This window comes from Rana temporaria, chromosome 13 (genome assembly GCF_905171775.1).
Source record: "Rana temporaria chromosome 13, aRanTem1.1, whole genome shotgun sequence".
Classification (NCBI taxonomy): Eukaryota; Metazoa; Chordata; class Amphibia; order Anura; family Ranidae; genus Rana; species Rana temporaria.
The window spans coordinates 32,850,974-32,865,928 of NC_053501.1; the positions used below are offsets into that span (position 1 = coordinate 32,850,974).

Sequence of the window (14,955 nt, forward strand, 5' to 3'; positions counted from 1 at the left end):
GTATGCTCCATCGGCACTGCCTCACAGTCTTTCCCATAGGTAAGTAGTAGATGTGACGGAAAAAAAAAAACGTTGGGAATCCCGACCGGAAAATAGAGAGCAGGTTATCAATTTCCCCGACGTGATTCCCGGCGGTTTTCCCAGCCAAAAGCTCTTCTGGTAGTTTTCCTGCCGGGAGAACCGGTCTAGTGTACGAGGTTTTAAAAAAGACAACTGATGCGTCCACCACAACGAATGATTGGTAAGGTGCAAAATATTACATTTTTGGGTTTAATACGGCTTTAAGGTGTCCATAAGCATTTAATCTCTCTCAATATACTTTTTTTGGGTAGTTTCAATTATTTTATGCCTATGAGACACATGTAACTACCACCAGCTGAGACTCATTAGGGTGTATTGAAAATGGTTAGGCTAGAAAACCTTGTTCAATCATTATCAAGCAGGCACTTGAGGTGGCTATAGCAACCAATCCGATCATGTCATCTTATGGGGTCTATGGCTACCCCAATTGTCTAAATGAAGGACTGCACAAAGCAATATGACTTGCCTAATATCGACCAATCAACTTGAAGCCTGCAATGGAAACAGACATGTGCAAAATAACATTTTGAATCTGATTGGTTGCAGAGGCAACACAGATTGATTGAGGCAATGCATCTTTCGAACATTTTTATCAGAATGCCATTAATTTTTAAGTTCATTATTCTGAAAATAAGGGATTACCAAGACTTCATTGGAGAGAACCTCAAGTAAGTCCAACAGAATGTGTCCATTTCTGAAATCAGCATACAGATCTGTTACAACGGATTGCTGCTGATGCTGCAAAACAAAAGATATTAATGTTTAAATGGTAATCTCCAGGCAGAAAAAAAAAAAAACTTAATCATGACAGCAGTGCAGTTTAAGCCAATGGTGAATAATCTTGCAAGAAAAGTTCAAAAGAATACTTATAACTTTTAAAATCCTTGTTATAATCTTCAGATTTTCATTTATTACCCAAGAATAAAAAAGTGTCCGTGTGTATAAGGCCTAAAAGTCATATTTTCCCCAAACACATGCCCCGCAGACCCTAGTCATTTTGTGCCATGTCTGAGTGGTAAGCACAGGAATGAGGCATTACCAAAAAAACATCATTCCTTGAAGGTGGGGATAAAAGTATGTTAGTATTTGGCCACATTGAAAGATTGAAAAGCCCAATTTATTAGTCCTTTTCTCAAATCACATTGAAAGATTGGGGAGTATCTTAAAGATGTTCCAAAGCCTGGATATTTTTTTACCCTAATGCATTCCCTGCACTAGGGGGAAAACTGTCCCAGTGTGTCAGGACCTGGGTCTGAACTCTGCTGTGTCTGGAAATGTCTCTTTTTGCTGAGCCACTTGGGATGCTCGATGGCTCCATGGACAATTCCTTGAATAATCCTGCCTTAAACCTTGTTTCTCTTGAACCCTCTTCTCCTTCCATGAACTTTTTATTGAAGACATGCTCTTGCACGTCCGGTTTGCCAGATCATTGTGCTCTCTTCAGCAAATATCTCGCACTGGGCTCTCCTGCTGCTGTCCATATCCCCACTACCACTTGTTATCAATCTTTGGCTTGTTTCTTAACTTTGCTTCTGCTTGATCCCAACCTGCAACCACTTATTACCGACCTTTGGCAATTTTACTGACTACACTTTGATCTCTACCTGCTATATCTGCTACTGGTCCCTGGCTTGCTCACCTCCTGGTGGGGCGATCTGGAGGACCACAACCTGGCATGAACATGCAGCAAAACACATGTCCACCATTAGGAGCTCTGGTGAACACTGGTTAGTGCTTAGACCCCACACCTGAGGTGAGCCTATGTCATCCATGAAGTCGAGCTGCTTGTATACCCATCCTGATGGTCAGTGGGAGCCTCTCTACTGCTATAGCTACTGGTCTCCGAGCCATACCTCTGACTGTGTCACAGTGTTTGTATCCCCCTCCCCCTCATATACTTACCCGAGAACGATCTTGATCCATCACTAAGCCCATCTACAAGAGCTCACAGACAGTGGGCTCATGCTGCTGTCAATAAAATTCTGTGAGCAGAGATTGGGGGGGGGGCAGGGCTAAGCAGTGCTGTGTTTAAATAGATACACACTGCCCAGCTCAGGATCAAGCCCAGAGGTGTCGCACATAACAAGCAGTGGAGAGAGAGGGAGAGGAAAGCACTGGCGGGGGACCCAAAAAGAGGTTCGCCACTGCTCTGTGCAAAAACATTGCACAGAGCAGGCAAGTAGAACATGTTTGTTACTTTAATTTAAAAAAATTACCTTAAAAACACTTTAAACAAATAGATTCTCTAAAAGAGAAATGGTCTATTAAACTAAGCATGTGGATTTTATTTAAAAACCTTAGAATTTCATATACTGACCAATATAAAATTGTTACCTTTGATAACTGTGAATTAATCCAATTTGAGAAGGTTCTTTTCTGTGTGCCTTCCTGTTCAGCTGTAAAACAGGGGTAAAGCAAAAATTAGGAGACAGTTATTTTTCTGAAGACCCTCTAAAAACTTGCACTCAGGTTTTATTGACACGCCTGTTTACTTATCTAAATGTAATAAATTACTAAACAGTGGGTGATCATATGCCAATTACCTAAGGCCATATCATACCAAAATATTTGTCGCAGTTACAAATCTCTCAAACTGTGACTTCATCTGACTAGATGAAGCCACGTGGATGGTGGTGTAACGTGTAGAGGTGGAGCCTGGCAGAGGGGAACTCTTGCAAGGAATACGTGAGACTTACTGGATGTTATTATATACTATAATTTTATCTAATAAATGTGAGTGCAATCTATGAAGTTGGGGTTGTGCAGTTTATTCAGTTGTTAACCCAGGCACTGCACTGTTGGAAGTGTTTCTTTCTCCTTATGTTACCTGCAGCCAATGTGGAGTCACCCTTAAAGGGGAATCATACAGTGTGCAAAGGAACCTGAACAGCAATTATCTCATTTATGCGCATTTGAGCTCGCATGGTGGAAAGCTTTTGCGGGCGTGCTCCCGCGATACAGCGGCAAGCATGGCCGCCGACTATCACTCGGCCCGGCGCGCCGCGTCATCGGATGTGATTGACAGCAGCGCCAGCCAATGGGCTGTATGATTCTTTTTTTTAACTTATTTTTTTTCCTCAATATTGTAAAACAAAGTCAGTTGATCACAGCAATAAAAGATTTTTGTCGATTTGTACAATTGCTGGTTTGCGCCTCCTATAATTGTACTTAAAACTTTAAATTAAAATAAAATATTTAACCATAAAAGATTTGTCTTCTTTATCATCCATGCACTAAAAAATTTAAATGCATTAAAAATATCAGATTGGTTTCACATTAGCCTTTTCCTACTTTTAGAGACTGTCCAAGCAGACTGCTAGTGGACACACATCTGTAATCTCAGTTCTGCGTTTCTAGATCCTCTTTTTCACAAAGGGGATCAACAAAAACTCTACTTTAACTTAATTTACAGAATTAAATATTTTTATGTTGTCTGGATGTGCCTGTTGGTCTAAAAAATAAAAATAGCATTATTTTCAAAAACACTTGGAAAACACTTAAAAACAGCTAGACTTGTTCTACTGTGGGAAGGGTTAGAAGTTAGAACCTATATCCACTTTTATTGCGGTCTGTGATTCGCTGGAGCGAATTACCATCACTTCCTATCCTTTGGTTTGATGTCACTGGAACAGGAAATGAGAGAAAAGCTCCCCAATTGGAGATGGACTCCAGGGGTTAGAAGCTCTGTCAGATTTTTTTCATGTTTTACACGTGTTGGGGAGATTCACCCTCTCCCCGTGATCATAGAGTGACAAGAGTGATCGTCCTCGTGACCACTGTCTTCAGTGTAAAAAATTATGGGAAATACCATATTTTTAGGTTATGAGGAACAGAAGGTGAGGAGAAATCTTCACGTGGGTAAACCTATGTTGGTCACAACAGTCTAAGGCTCAATTACACTTACTACAAGGACTGCTGCTCCTCTGAAAAGTGATCCATGATCAGATCGCTTTTCAGAAGTGTTCAACAGGTGGCAGCGAGGCCATATGTCACCTCCTTACCACCTGTTTAACTCCTGTAAATGCTGTACTACCATGCTGCAACAGCATGCATTGCACACGGATGTGGGGCAGTTGCAGCTGCAGTGTGGCTCCATTCACTTGAATAGGTTGGGTTAAACAGGCTGTAGTGTCAGTCAAACATGACAATTCCTGCCTTGGCCGCAAAGCTTAAAGGGGAGCCGTTGAAGAGCGATACCACCAGACCCTAACCCCAAATGTCAACAAGTCCTTAAAGAGGATATCCCTTAATTTGCAGAGATCACTTAATTGCTGCTATGTCTCTGGGAAAGGCAATAAAAAAGCGGTTTTACATGTAGCGCTACCCCCGGAGGAGCCGCTGGTTAGATTTGGGATTGGCGTATTTAAGTTACCTCTATACTGTGTCTAAGGGTGATGGTAGTGCTGAGAGCAATAATAGAATGTCCATAACTGTTGGTTGACGTTTTCAATGCTTTATTATCTGGTCAAACACTACCAACATGTCAACTTGGGATAGACAGGATAGGTTGATGAAGGAAGAGCAACTTCGCAGAATCAGGCTATGGATAGTACAGGCAATCCTGCCCTTTAGCAATTGTATTCCTCTACGTCGCCACTCCAGCCAGAGTGAGTGAAGTGCCCCTGGACAGACCTCTCTCACAGGCCTGGCAGCCAGAGCACCACTTAGAACTTCTGGGAGGAACAAGTCTCTGCCACCGACTTGGCTCTGATTAAATTGGGATGTTAAGGTGGGACCTCTGCCACAGGCCTAGTGCTTGAGAATTAGAACGATAGAGCAAATCCTCCCAATAGGTCTTTTGGGGTCACCAACTGACAGTTTGGATGCAACCTGTCAGTGTCCGGTCACCCAGATCCCCGTTGGTTCGTTCAAGCCCTGTTGGATCACCTGCCTCCGGGTTCTCCTCAGACCGATCCCCCACCGAACAGCACCCAGCTTGGGATCTTCTCAATAGATATGGGAACCCAGTAAGTCACTGCGGTCCCCTGGCAGCATCAGTTGCTCCGGGCTATGAGAGCCCAGAGTCAGGAACTCCGCATAGCACGCGACCCCGACCTGGTAGGCCATAGTGGTGGGGCCCGTGATGTGCGCACACCCTAAAGGTGGGTGCCGCACCTGGAACCAGGAACCCACGGGAAAGAGCCCCGAACAACGCCCTCCGCCACAGAAATACCCCGCGAGGGAAAACTCCTCTAATTGGCTGCTGAGAAGAAGCGGCTCCGCCTAGACCCCCTCTGGCGCCACCTGCTCCCCAGAGATAAGATTGCATCTCTGAGGCACAGACTGACCCACAGGACAATCCAGATTTGGCGACAAACAAATTTAACAAATTAAGGAATGAGAGCAACATAACTCTTATTCCCCCACTAAATTTAAATATAGCACCTGTACGAAAGTACACAAGCGCTACATACAGAATACAGAAAGAAAAAACCTGCAGGATCTTATAGATGAAATGCAAACAAAAAAAACCTTCATTTAATTTTATTCCTCAATAACCACAATTGATTGGTATAAATGCTCTTTATATGTACCGAATGTCTTTACAAAACTCATCATTGCCTTAAAAAAAATTAGCAGTGGCATCATTATGCTGTACATAGCCTGTGCAGAGAGCAGAGTTGTAGGAGGGACCTAGTAGGTCAAAAACACTATAGGCTACCTGCAGAAACCTACAGGAGGGGGCGGAGACATGACCAGTCCCCCTGCACATAGAGAGAGAGCAGCAGTGACCAGTCTTTGTTCCAGGAAGCTCCTGTACAGAGGTAAAGAACCACACTGGATTACTGCACATATCTGGAAGCAATACACAAAGTACACCATGGTTCAAGAAAAAACACACAGGGCTCTTGCTTTTCCTTTTCCTGAAATTCACATTTTACCCATCCCTTCTCTATCCAAAACGTTTTAATAGTTTTTCCATAGGCTTATCATTAAAGCGGAGCACCACCCAAAAATGGAACTTCCGCTTTTCGGATTTTTTTTTTTCGGCGGAACTCCGCTTTAAGTATACATCGGCTGCAGTCATGCAGATAAAAGGATCGTTTATATTGCAATTACACAATTTGTAAACAATGTAATCATAATAGTGTTGTTATTTCCCAACAAGATTTACTCAGTACAAACTTTTTCCTCTAGGTGTCACAAGAAGAGTGTTCTCAGCCTACAGAGAATTATTCTTGACAGTTTGAAAAAAAAATCTTTACAGGTCACGATACTTGAAGGGGTGAAAAATGTGTTTTAAAAAAAATCAACAAAATCATAATGACCCCAGAATTATTAGAAGCAGAATACTGTATATCTGCACGCGATACCTTGTTACACAGCTACGGCTTCTTTAAAGCACACAAAACCCCATTGTTATTTTGGAACCTATGATTCAGAGCAATCCACCATAATCCACAGAGATCCTTCTATGCAATTTGTAATCCTTCCAAAAAAACGTAATGGTTATAAAAGGTGGGTACCACAACAATAAGATCTCTGTCCTCGGTCTGAGTCACACACATCTGGCTACAGTTTTATAAAGTAGACGGTATGGGACAACATAACCTAACACAGAAATAATGTTTGCATGGCCAGAATTTACCACGAGTGGGCAGCACAATCCAGAGATGAAAGTCAGCAGTTTCGTTTCCCCAGAACTCACTATATACATAATCTCAATGAAGTTTCATCTCAATTTATGTTACTGATTTTCTGCATCTCCCAGGGGCGGATTAAGAGCATCACGGGCCTGGTGCTAAAGATTTTGGTGGGCCCTGCGTCAGTGTGCGCTCTAAAGTGAAAGGATACAGTCCCAGGCTTCCATAAGAGCCCTGAATCAGTGTGCGTGGTGCGCCCCGAAATGATATTGAAGGGCACAGCTGTGCAGACCTAACAGCACTACTGAAGCTGAATATCAGGCTTCCTATAGGACTGCCCGCCTGGTGCCCATTATTAATCCTGCAACCACATGGCCTAGGCAGTGCGTGCAGAATGCAGGACCGGTCAGGCCAGGGGAATTTTCTCCCCATCGACTGATTGTTTTCTCTGCGTGGCCTGTTCTTTTTGGGCAACTGAGCCCAGGGCTTTTCTTCCCAAAGAATAGGTGCAGGAACTCTCCCCCTCCTGAGGAGCACACCACATCATAGGGTGGGTGTGGCCACATTGTACAGTGGGAGGGTCTTAAAGGGACATTGTTAAATAAAAGCAGAAGTGCATAACACACAAGCACGGGGTTCAGGAGTGCATAACACACAGAGCGATTGGGTCAGGACAGCGTAATACACAGAGCGATCTGGTCTGGAGTGTAATACACAGAGCGATTAGATCAGGAGTGTAATACACAGAGCCATTTGGTCTGGAGTGTAATACATAGAGCGATGGGGTCGGTAGTATAATACACAGAGCGCTGGGGTCAGGACAGCATAATACACACAGCAATGGGGTCAGGACAGCATAATACACACAGCGATGGGGTCAGGACAGCATAATACACACAGCGATGGGGTCAGGACAGCATAATACACATAGCGATGGGGTCAGGACAGCATAATTTGCAGGAAGGTGTTAAGCATGTGATTGCAAGGTTCAGAGGTTTTATATTCAGAAAGAATATATAATAGTGGCCATTGAGCTTAGCAGTTGTATTTGTCAGTTTATGAGGCATTATATCTTGTTTTTAAAAGGCTTGTAGCCATATGGATTTTAACCATTTGTAATAAAAAAAAAAAAAAATATAAAACTAGTATGTGATCCCCTTCATTGCCAGAAAAGTTACAATTTATCTTTTTGATACAATATACTACAATTATAGGTGTGGCAAATAAGCAGTATATGTGTATTTATCCCCTTTGCGCCAACCGTACGCATATGAGCGGCCTCGGATTTAGGGGGTTATACCGGGATGATGTCTGCAGCTGCAGGCATCATCCCGGTTCCGTTTTTTTTTTTAGAGCGGACGGTTGGCTTTCCTGGGATAACAGATGCGGCTAAAAGCCTCTCGGCTCTTATACCGGAGGGGACATCCCCCTGCTGCTCTTAACAGGCCTCCAGTCCCACCGGGGGACCCGATCCTCGATCCGCCACTTCTGGCGGCCAGAGACAGACTGTCACAAAGCTGGAAACGGCTTTGTTCCAGTCGTCTCTCTGTAAACACGGAAGCAATGTCACAACGACAGTTCCAGTTTACTCGGCTGCCAATGATGCCGGTTTTAAAAAAAAATAGAGTATTCAGAATCGCCGCTTGACGATCTGAATACTTTAAAGTGCAAAGGAGGAATTGGGGGTCTTTTAGACCCCCAATCCCTCCATAAAGTACCTGTCACCACCTATTACTGTCACAAGGGATGTTTACATTGATTGTTACAGCAATAAAAGTGAACAAAAAAATGTTTTGTAAAAAAAATATATATATATATATATATATTTTTTACAGCCCCCCGGCCCTGCGAACCCGCACAGCAAAAAAAACGCATACGCAAGTCGTGCTCGCATATGTAAATGGTGTAAAAAATAAATAAAATTAAAACCACACACGTGAGGTATCGCCACGAGAGCAATAATTCTAGCACTAGACCTCCTCTGTAACCTATGGAGATTTTTAGGTACCGTAGTATGTTGCCATTCCACGAGTGTAATCAATTTTAAAGTGTGACATGTTTGTATCCATTTACTCTGTGTAATACCATCTTTTACATTATACAAAAAAAAATTGGGTTAACTTTACTGTTTAGTTTTTTTTTTTAAATTCATGTCTTTTTCCCCAAAAAGTTTGAAAGACTGCTGCACAAATACTGTGTGACATAAAATATTGCAACAATCGTCATTTTATTCTCTAGATTCTCTGCTAAAAAACGTGTATATAATATCTTTGGGGGTTCCAAGTAATTTTCTAGCAAAAAATAAGGATTTTAACTTGAAATTAACAAATGTCAAAAATAGGCTTAGTCATGAAAGGGTTATTATCCCTTGAGATCGGGCTGTTGGGAGTGCAAAGATTTTCTGTAGTCCACAGAGATGAACAGGGCAGGGCTGATAATACAGTTTAAAATACCGTATTTTCCGGCGTATAAGACGACCTTTTGGATGCAAAAAATGCATCCAAAGTCGGGGGTCGTCTTATACGCCGATGACAGTCTCCGTGACTCCGTCAGGCTGCGGGCATCCATGATTTAAAAGCTGCGCCTCCTCCTGAGACTGTTCTGTGATAGGCGGAACACAACGAGAGGACATCCGTGATAAGCGGAACACTTAACAGAGGCCCTGCTGGGAAAATTTGTGTTCCGCCTATCACGGAACAGTCTGAGAAGGCGGCGCGGCTTTTGAATCATGGATGCCCGCAGCCTGGAAGCCAGAATCTACAAAAAAAAAAAAAGTAGGGAGATCATCTTGGCCGGCACAGTGGGGGCAAGTGATGGCACAGTGGGGGCAAGTGATGGCACAGTGGGGGCAAGTGATGGCACAGTGAGGCATGTAATGTAATGGCACAGTGAGGCATGTAATGGCACAGTGAGATTTGAAAAAAGCCTGTTTCTGTCAGCGGTTGTTCCTGTCAGTGGTTGTTCCGGCTACCCCTCAGCTTCCAGAAATAATAGAAGGAAGGGGGTAGTCTTATATGGCGAGTATATCCCAAAACCAACATTTTTCCTGGAAAAATAGGGGGTCGTCTTATACGTCTGATACAGGACAGCACTGGATTTCTGACAGGATGGACAGGTTGTTTTGCTTTTATCACAATGACATAACACTTTCAATGGTATATTCAACAGACCACAAAATCAAAAGGAAGCAAATAAGGGAAATTCATTGTTAGGGTTTAGGCACACTTTAAATCAAGCTAATGGAGCTAGATTCATGAAAAGAGATTGGTTTTACTTTCTGTTGATTAGGATGCGTGTCATTAGATGAGAGGGAGCGTAATATTACTGTACATGGCAATGTTTTAGGGTGGAAATTCTTAAGTGCTTTGTAGTTCCTGCCATTTCCTCATAGTAAATGATAGATCGGATAAACAAAATCTTCATGAACTTCCCGTCAATTACTTCCTCAGACATCACAGTTCAGGACAAAAACGCGACAAAAATTATATTTCAGAGAAGTGTGCAAACTGTTGGCATTATATAAATCCTGCATTATAAAATAATACTTTTAACTACAAAAAGATAAAGAAGAGGCACTGTAGTGTCCTGAAGAAAGACAAACAATTCTAAATAAATTAAACAAATTGGGAAAGTTCTACCAACAAGAGCCAATGATACTTCAGTACTAATTCTTGATTATAAAATTCAGTACTAATTCTTGATTATAAAATTGACAAAGTGAATGGGGATATCTAACTTCTTTCTAGAAGTAATGGCATCACATTGCTACCACTAGGCAAATTAGGCAGCCGCCTAGGGTGCCCTGCTGCCTAGGGTGCCTGCCCACTGGTGTCCCTACTGTCTTCTCTCTGCAGCAAGCAACTAGATCTCAGCATCAGCAAGCAGCGTCCACTCCGTTCGCACATAGTGTTCAGAGGCGCAGTGGTGGCGGAGGACTGTGTCTGTGTCCGGACTCCCAAATCAATGGAAGCAAACATTCATTGATGGGCGCTGGTAGGCTGCAATTGATGGGCCGCTGGCGAGGCTGCATTTGATGGACCGCTGGTGAGCCTGCATTTGGGCAATCATTAAAAAGGTGAGGTAAACATGGACAGGGAATAGGGGGTGGAGCCGGGGGGGGGGTTGCAAAATGAGGTTTTGCCTAGGGTGTTAAAAATCCTTGCACCAGCCCTGCATTTGCCATTATATATTTTGTACCCGAGTTGGAAGACTCAAATTCTAAACACACCAATTCTTCCAAGGATTTTAACGTACACACAGTGAAATCCATTATATAGTATAACAGATAAAAGGATGCTATAGCTATAAAATGTCAAATTGCTGCGCTGCTATCAATATATCCAATCTAGCCAATCAACGGCCAGACTCAGTGGAGAAGAGGAAGCCGGGGGACGCTCACACCAGGTGAACGGGCTCAGGTAAGTTAAGGGAGGGGCTGGGGGGGCCATCATTGCCAGGTGTTTTTTCATCTTAATGCATAGGAACCTTTACAACTCCTTTAAGGCATAAGGCCATTTTTATTTTAGGGCTTAATTCTGCTTTAATTATTGAAGTACATATTGAGCCTCCTGTCCTCCGCGCCCCTCTTCAGTCCAACCAACACTTTTGCTGCCATCTTCTTGCCAGTCTGTTCATCCTCCTCTTGCCCTGGATGCTCCTTAGTGCAGCGGTAAATGGTGCTCTTTGAATGACAATGTCAGAACTGTTCAGTTCTACAGAACTGTGAGCCCAGGCTGATGTGATGACGCACCTCCAGGGGTTGTCTCTATGACAGACTGGCTCAGAGGATGGAGACAACTGAGGCTGGCCTCATTCAACCCACTAATGGATTGTGAAGAGCATATAGATAAAGAGACAACATGGATAAAACTGGAGCTTCATTTTAAGATTGTTAAAGGAAACCTATGGTCACAACAAACACTTTCAGTTTATAACATCAGCATTGTAATAACAATACAAAGAATTGTCATTTTTGAGGCTTACTTGAAAAACTATTTTAAAGGTTGTGAGTTCTGCCTGCCTGTTGGCCAACTCTTTCCACAACTTCCTGGATTCTCTGCATAATTTGCAGCTTCTCCTCTCTTTCAAATTCTAAGGACTACATATCCCATAGTACTGTGCTGAATCCACCTTCTAAAACTCCTCCACTCAGCTCCTCTGTGGTTCAGAAGGCAGGCTCTGAAGTGTGAAGCAGAACTGCCTATTCACAAGACATCAAAAATATGTGTAACAGAATTCCACATAGAAAAAACAAATCTAAAAAACAAATTTTGGGAATAGTTAAAATCTCTACATTTTTGCCACTTGTGTCTGATTGAGAAAATGTTCCTTTACTTATTCTGTAGATACATCAGGAAGTAAATGATTAAAGCCCATTTACAGAAAGTTGCCACTGGAAAAAGGGTCTCCGCTGAGAGATGTCCCCTCTATTACTGTTCTTCTGACAAATCAAAAATGTGCGTATTTCCTCACTTTCAGTCACCAGAACAAAATCGAGAAGATGACTCTCCCCAGTGAGGATACAGACAGCAATAAAAAACCCTGGGACAAAGTAAGCCAGCACACTGAAGTTGTCATGCCTCAATGTTTTACTGAGGTCATAGTTACAAAAGTAGATTGAAGAACCAAAAAATAAGTCATGACGGATGATGAATTTTTGTTCTTTAAATCTACTTTTGCATCTATGACTTCCATAAAACATTGAGGTCTGAAAACTTTGGTGTGAGCAAGTTTATCACAGTACCACTGTTGAACAAACACCCCTTTGGTGTGGGATGGATTTTACTTCCAACAATAAAAACAGAGGGGATCATAACTAACCACTCTGTAAAAAAAAACAAAAAAAATCTGTATTCTCTATTTAATACATCTGAGAATTGTATTTTTTTCTTTTGTTCCTAACCAATACAAAAGAGAAGCTTTTGGGCTCCTTAATGAACAGCTCGGCTTATAAAGCAATGTATTAAATATTTCTTACTGCATTTTTAATGCTCCCTAGACATGACCTCAACAAGCATGATCTTGTTTACCAGCTGTTCCTACAGCACAACTCTAGAGCACGTGGATCCTATTCTAGTCTGTCACACTCATAACTTTTACAATGTGTAATCCTACGTGGAAAGCATCCTGATGCTACTGTAGCCGAGTCTAGAACAAAGATCTTTGCTCACAAAGAAATGTTTGGACAATGGTGAACTTCAAGACAAAATTCAAAGGATGTGCTATATAAACATTTACCATTTTGATCTTCAGTGGGGTTGAAAAAGCTTCAGTAGTTCATCAGTTAATGTATAACTAAAAGCAATACTTTTTAAGTTTTGGGTAGAGTGTAGTTTAGAACACCTGACAGTTTTTATGGTCTGTGCCCCCATTGGGGAGATTGATCCTCTCTTTGTCCTGTTTACCATTAAAAAAAAAAAAATTTGGGTTGTCCCCAGAAAAGTGAAAGAGGAAATCTTCCAATGGGGACACTAGTTCTGGTGGCCCGGGGTCCCCAAGAGATTCCCTAAATTTGCAGGGAATTCTTCTCACTTCCTGTCTTGGCTATGAAACAGTAAGAGCCGGTTCACACTGGGGCGACTCGTCAGGCGGCCCATTCTAATAGGAGCGACGCAAGTCGTTCCGACTTAGAAAAAAAGGTTCTTGTATGACTTCGGGGGCGGCTCGGGGCGATTTGCATTGACTTCTATACAGAAGTCATTTTGCTAATCGCCTCTGAAGTCGTCTTCAGGACGACTTGCAGAGTCGCCCCCGAAAGTCGTGCCTCCGCAGTGTGAACCGGCTCGAAGTGAAGATAAATTTCCCCAATAGGGCACAGATAGCAAAAAGTAAACCAACAGCGGTTATAACCATCCCTTTTCTCTATTCAAACAGTTCTACTTTAAAGTATGTCCTGGAATGTTCCACCAACTTTTACAATGTTTCCATGATAACACTGACTGTGCATGGGATGCCTCACCAAAGGGAACTTCTTCAGTTGTCCCAAATGCTTCAACTGCAAGGGGAAAAAGTTAATCACATCTGTAGACCTTTGAAGAGTGTTTGTAAATGTTTGTCCACTTTGCTAGCAACCTTTTTCCTGATCAGCTGTTCCAGAACTCCCTATTACACAGCAATATTAGCTGTGATGGGCAACTGGCAAATATACATTGAGTACCTACTAGATGAGCATTTAAAATGTGGACTATGTCAAGGTTTTGTGGCTGTCTGAATCTGGATCCCCAAAAAAAAAAATTGAAGAGCAGTGGAGGACTGTGGAAGTGACCCATTTACATGGACCACTCAAGGGTCTGATGGTTCACTCCAGAACAATCAGGTCTCTTAATGCATTGCCAACTTCAGACCAAGTCACAGCCAACAAGAACATCAGAATGATCACAAGATTATGTATGCCATATACTAAATCACATTTATAGTGATACGACAGATTCAAGCATCACTAACATAGCAGTCCATAGATTCCATAAGTAGTAGAGATGAACAAAGCAAAGGTTTTTCTTGAATGATCAGTGCCTCTGGCTACAGCAAGCAACACTGATTATTGTATAATGCAGGGGGAGAAGGCTCCCCACTGGCAGAACACAATAGCACTGCGAGAAGGATTCCCCATCAGCACCAACTGAACTAAAGAAAGTTGCAAAATGTATGGCCAGCCTAAGGCCCCTTACACATGGGGCAGGCTCTGTTGGAGTCCATGAGGTCAGCAGAGAATCTGTCCACTTATCCCCGCTGAGCAGGCAGATGGCTAGTCCGTGTCTGCTCCTTTTATGCAGAGCAGACACAGCCCACTCTCTATCCCTGTCCGTTTATACCTGACTGCCATCCAATCTGCCGTCTACTTTAGCAGAAAGGATTGGATGTCGACGGGCGTCAACAGACACATGTCCGTTGACACCCGTCAGTCAATAGAGGAGATTGGAGGGTCCGCCTGAAAAACTGAGAGGCGGACCCGATCAGCCCACCAGTGTTAAAGGGCCCTAAGATAGATAGAAGACATTTTCAATGGTATATTTAGCAGACCAAAAGAGAGACTCAAGAAAGTCAATTGTTAGGTTTTACATTCACTTAAATCATTTGGACCGGGTAAAAGAAAACAAATTGACAATGGTTATTCATTTGAGAAAAGCCAGAGCCATGACCATTTTCTTCCTACAAAGCCAAGCCCCCCTTCGATGCCTAAACAGGTACATTTATGTGACTCGATCGTTCCTGTTCAAAGGAATCTGAATCTACAGACATCAGGAGATGGTTAGACACTGCATGCACATCAAGCAGTTCTATGAGGTCTATG

At 42.6% G+C, this 14,955-nt stretch overlaps 1 protein-coding gene across 3 annotated transcripts in view; it reads right to left on the reverse strand.

The window, feature by feature from the left end:
* The window catches only part of SYNE2 (spectrin repeat containing nuclear envelope protein 2), a 431,618-nt gene that overhangs the window by 355,763 nt on the left and 60,900 nt on the right, over positions 1-14,955 (reverse strand). For all 3 annotated transcript variants that reach the window (XM_040333402.1, XM_040333400.1, XM_040333403.1), the window contains exons 3-4: positions 2,416-2,477; positions 724-819 (exon numbers count right to left, since the gene is read on the reverse strand). In XM_040333402.1, coding sequence (XP_040189336.1) covers positions 724-819; positions 2,416-2,477 — 158 coding nt within the window. The remainder of the gene's footprint in view (positions 1-723; positions 820-2,415; positions 2,478-14,955) is intronic.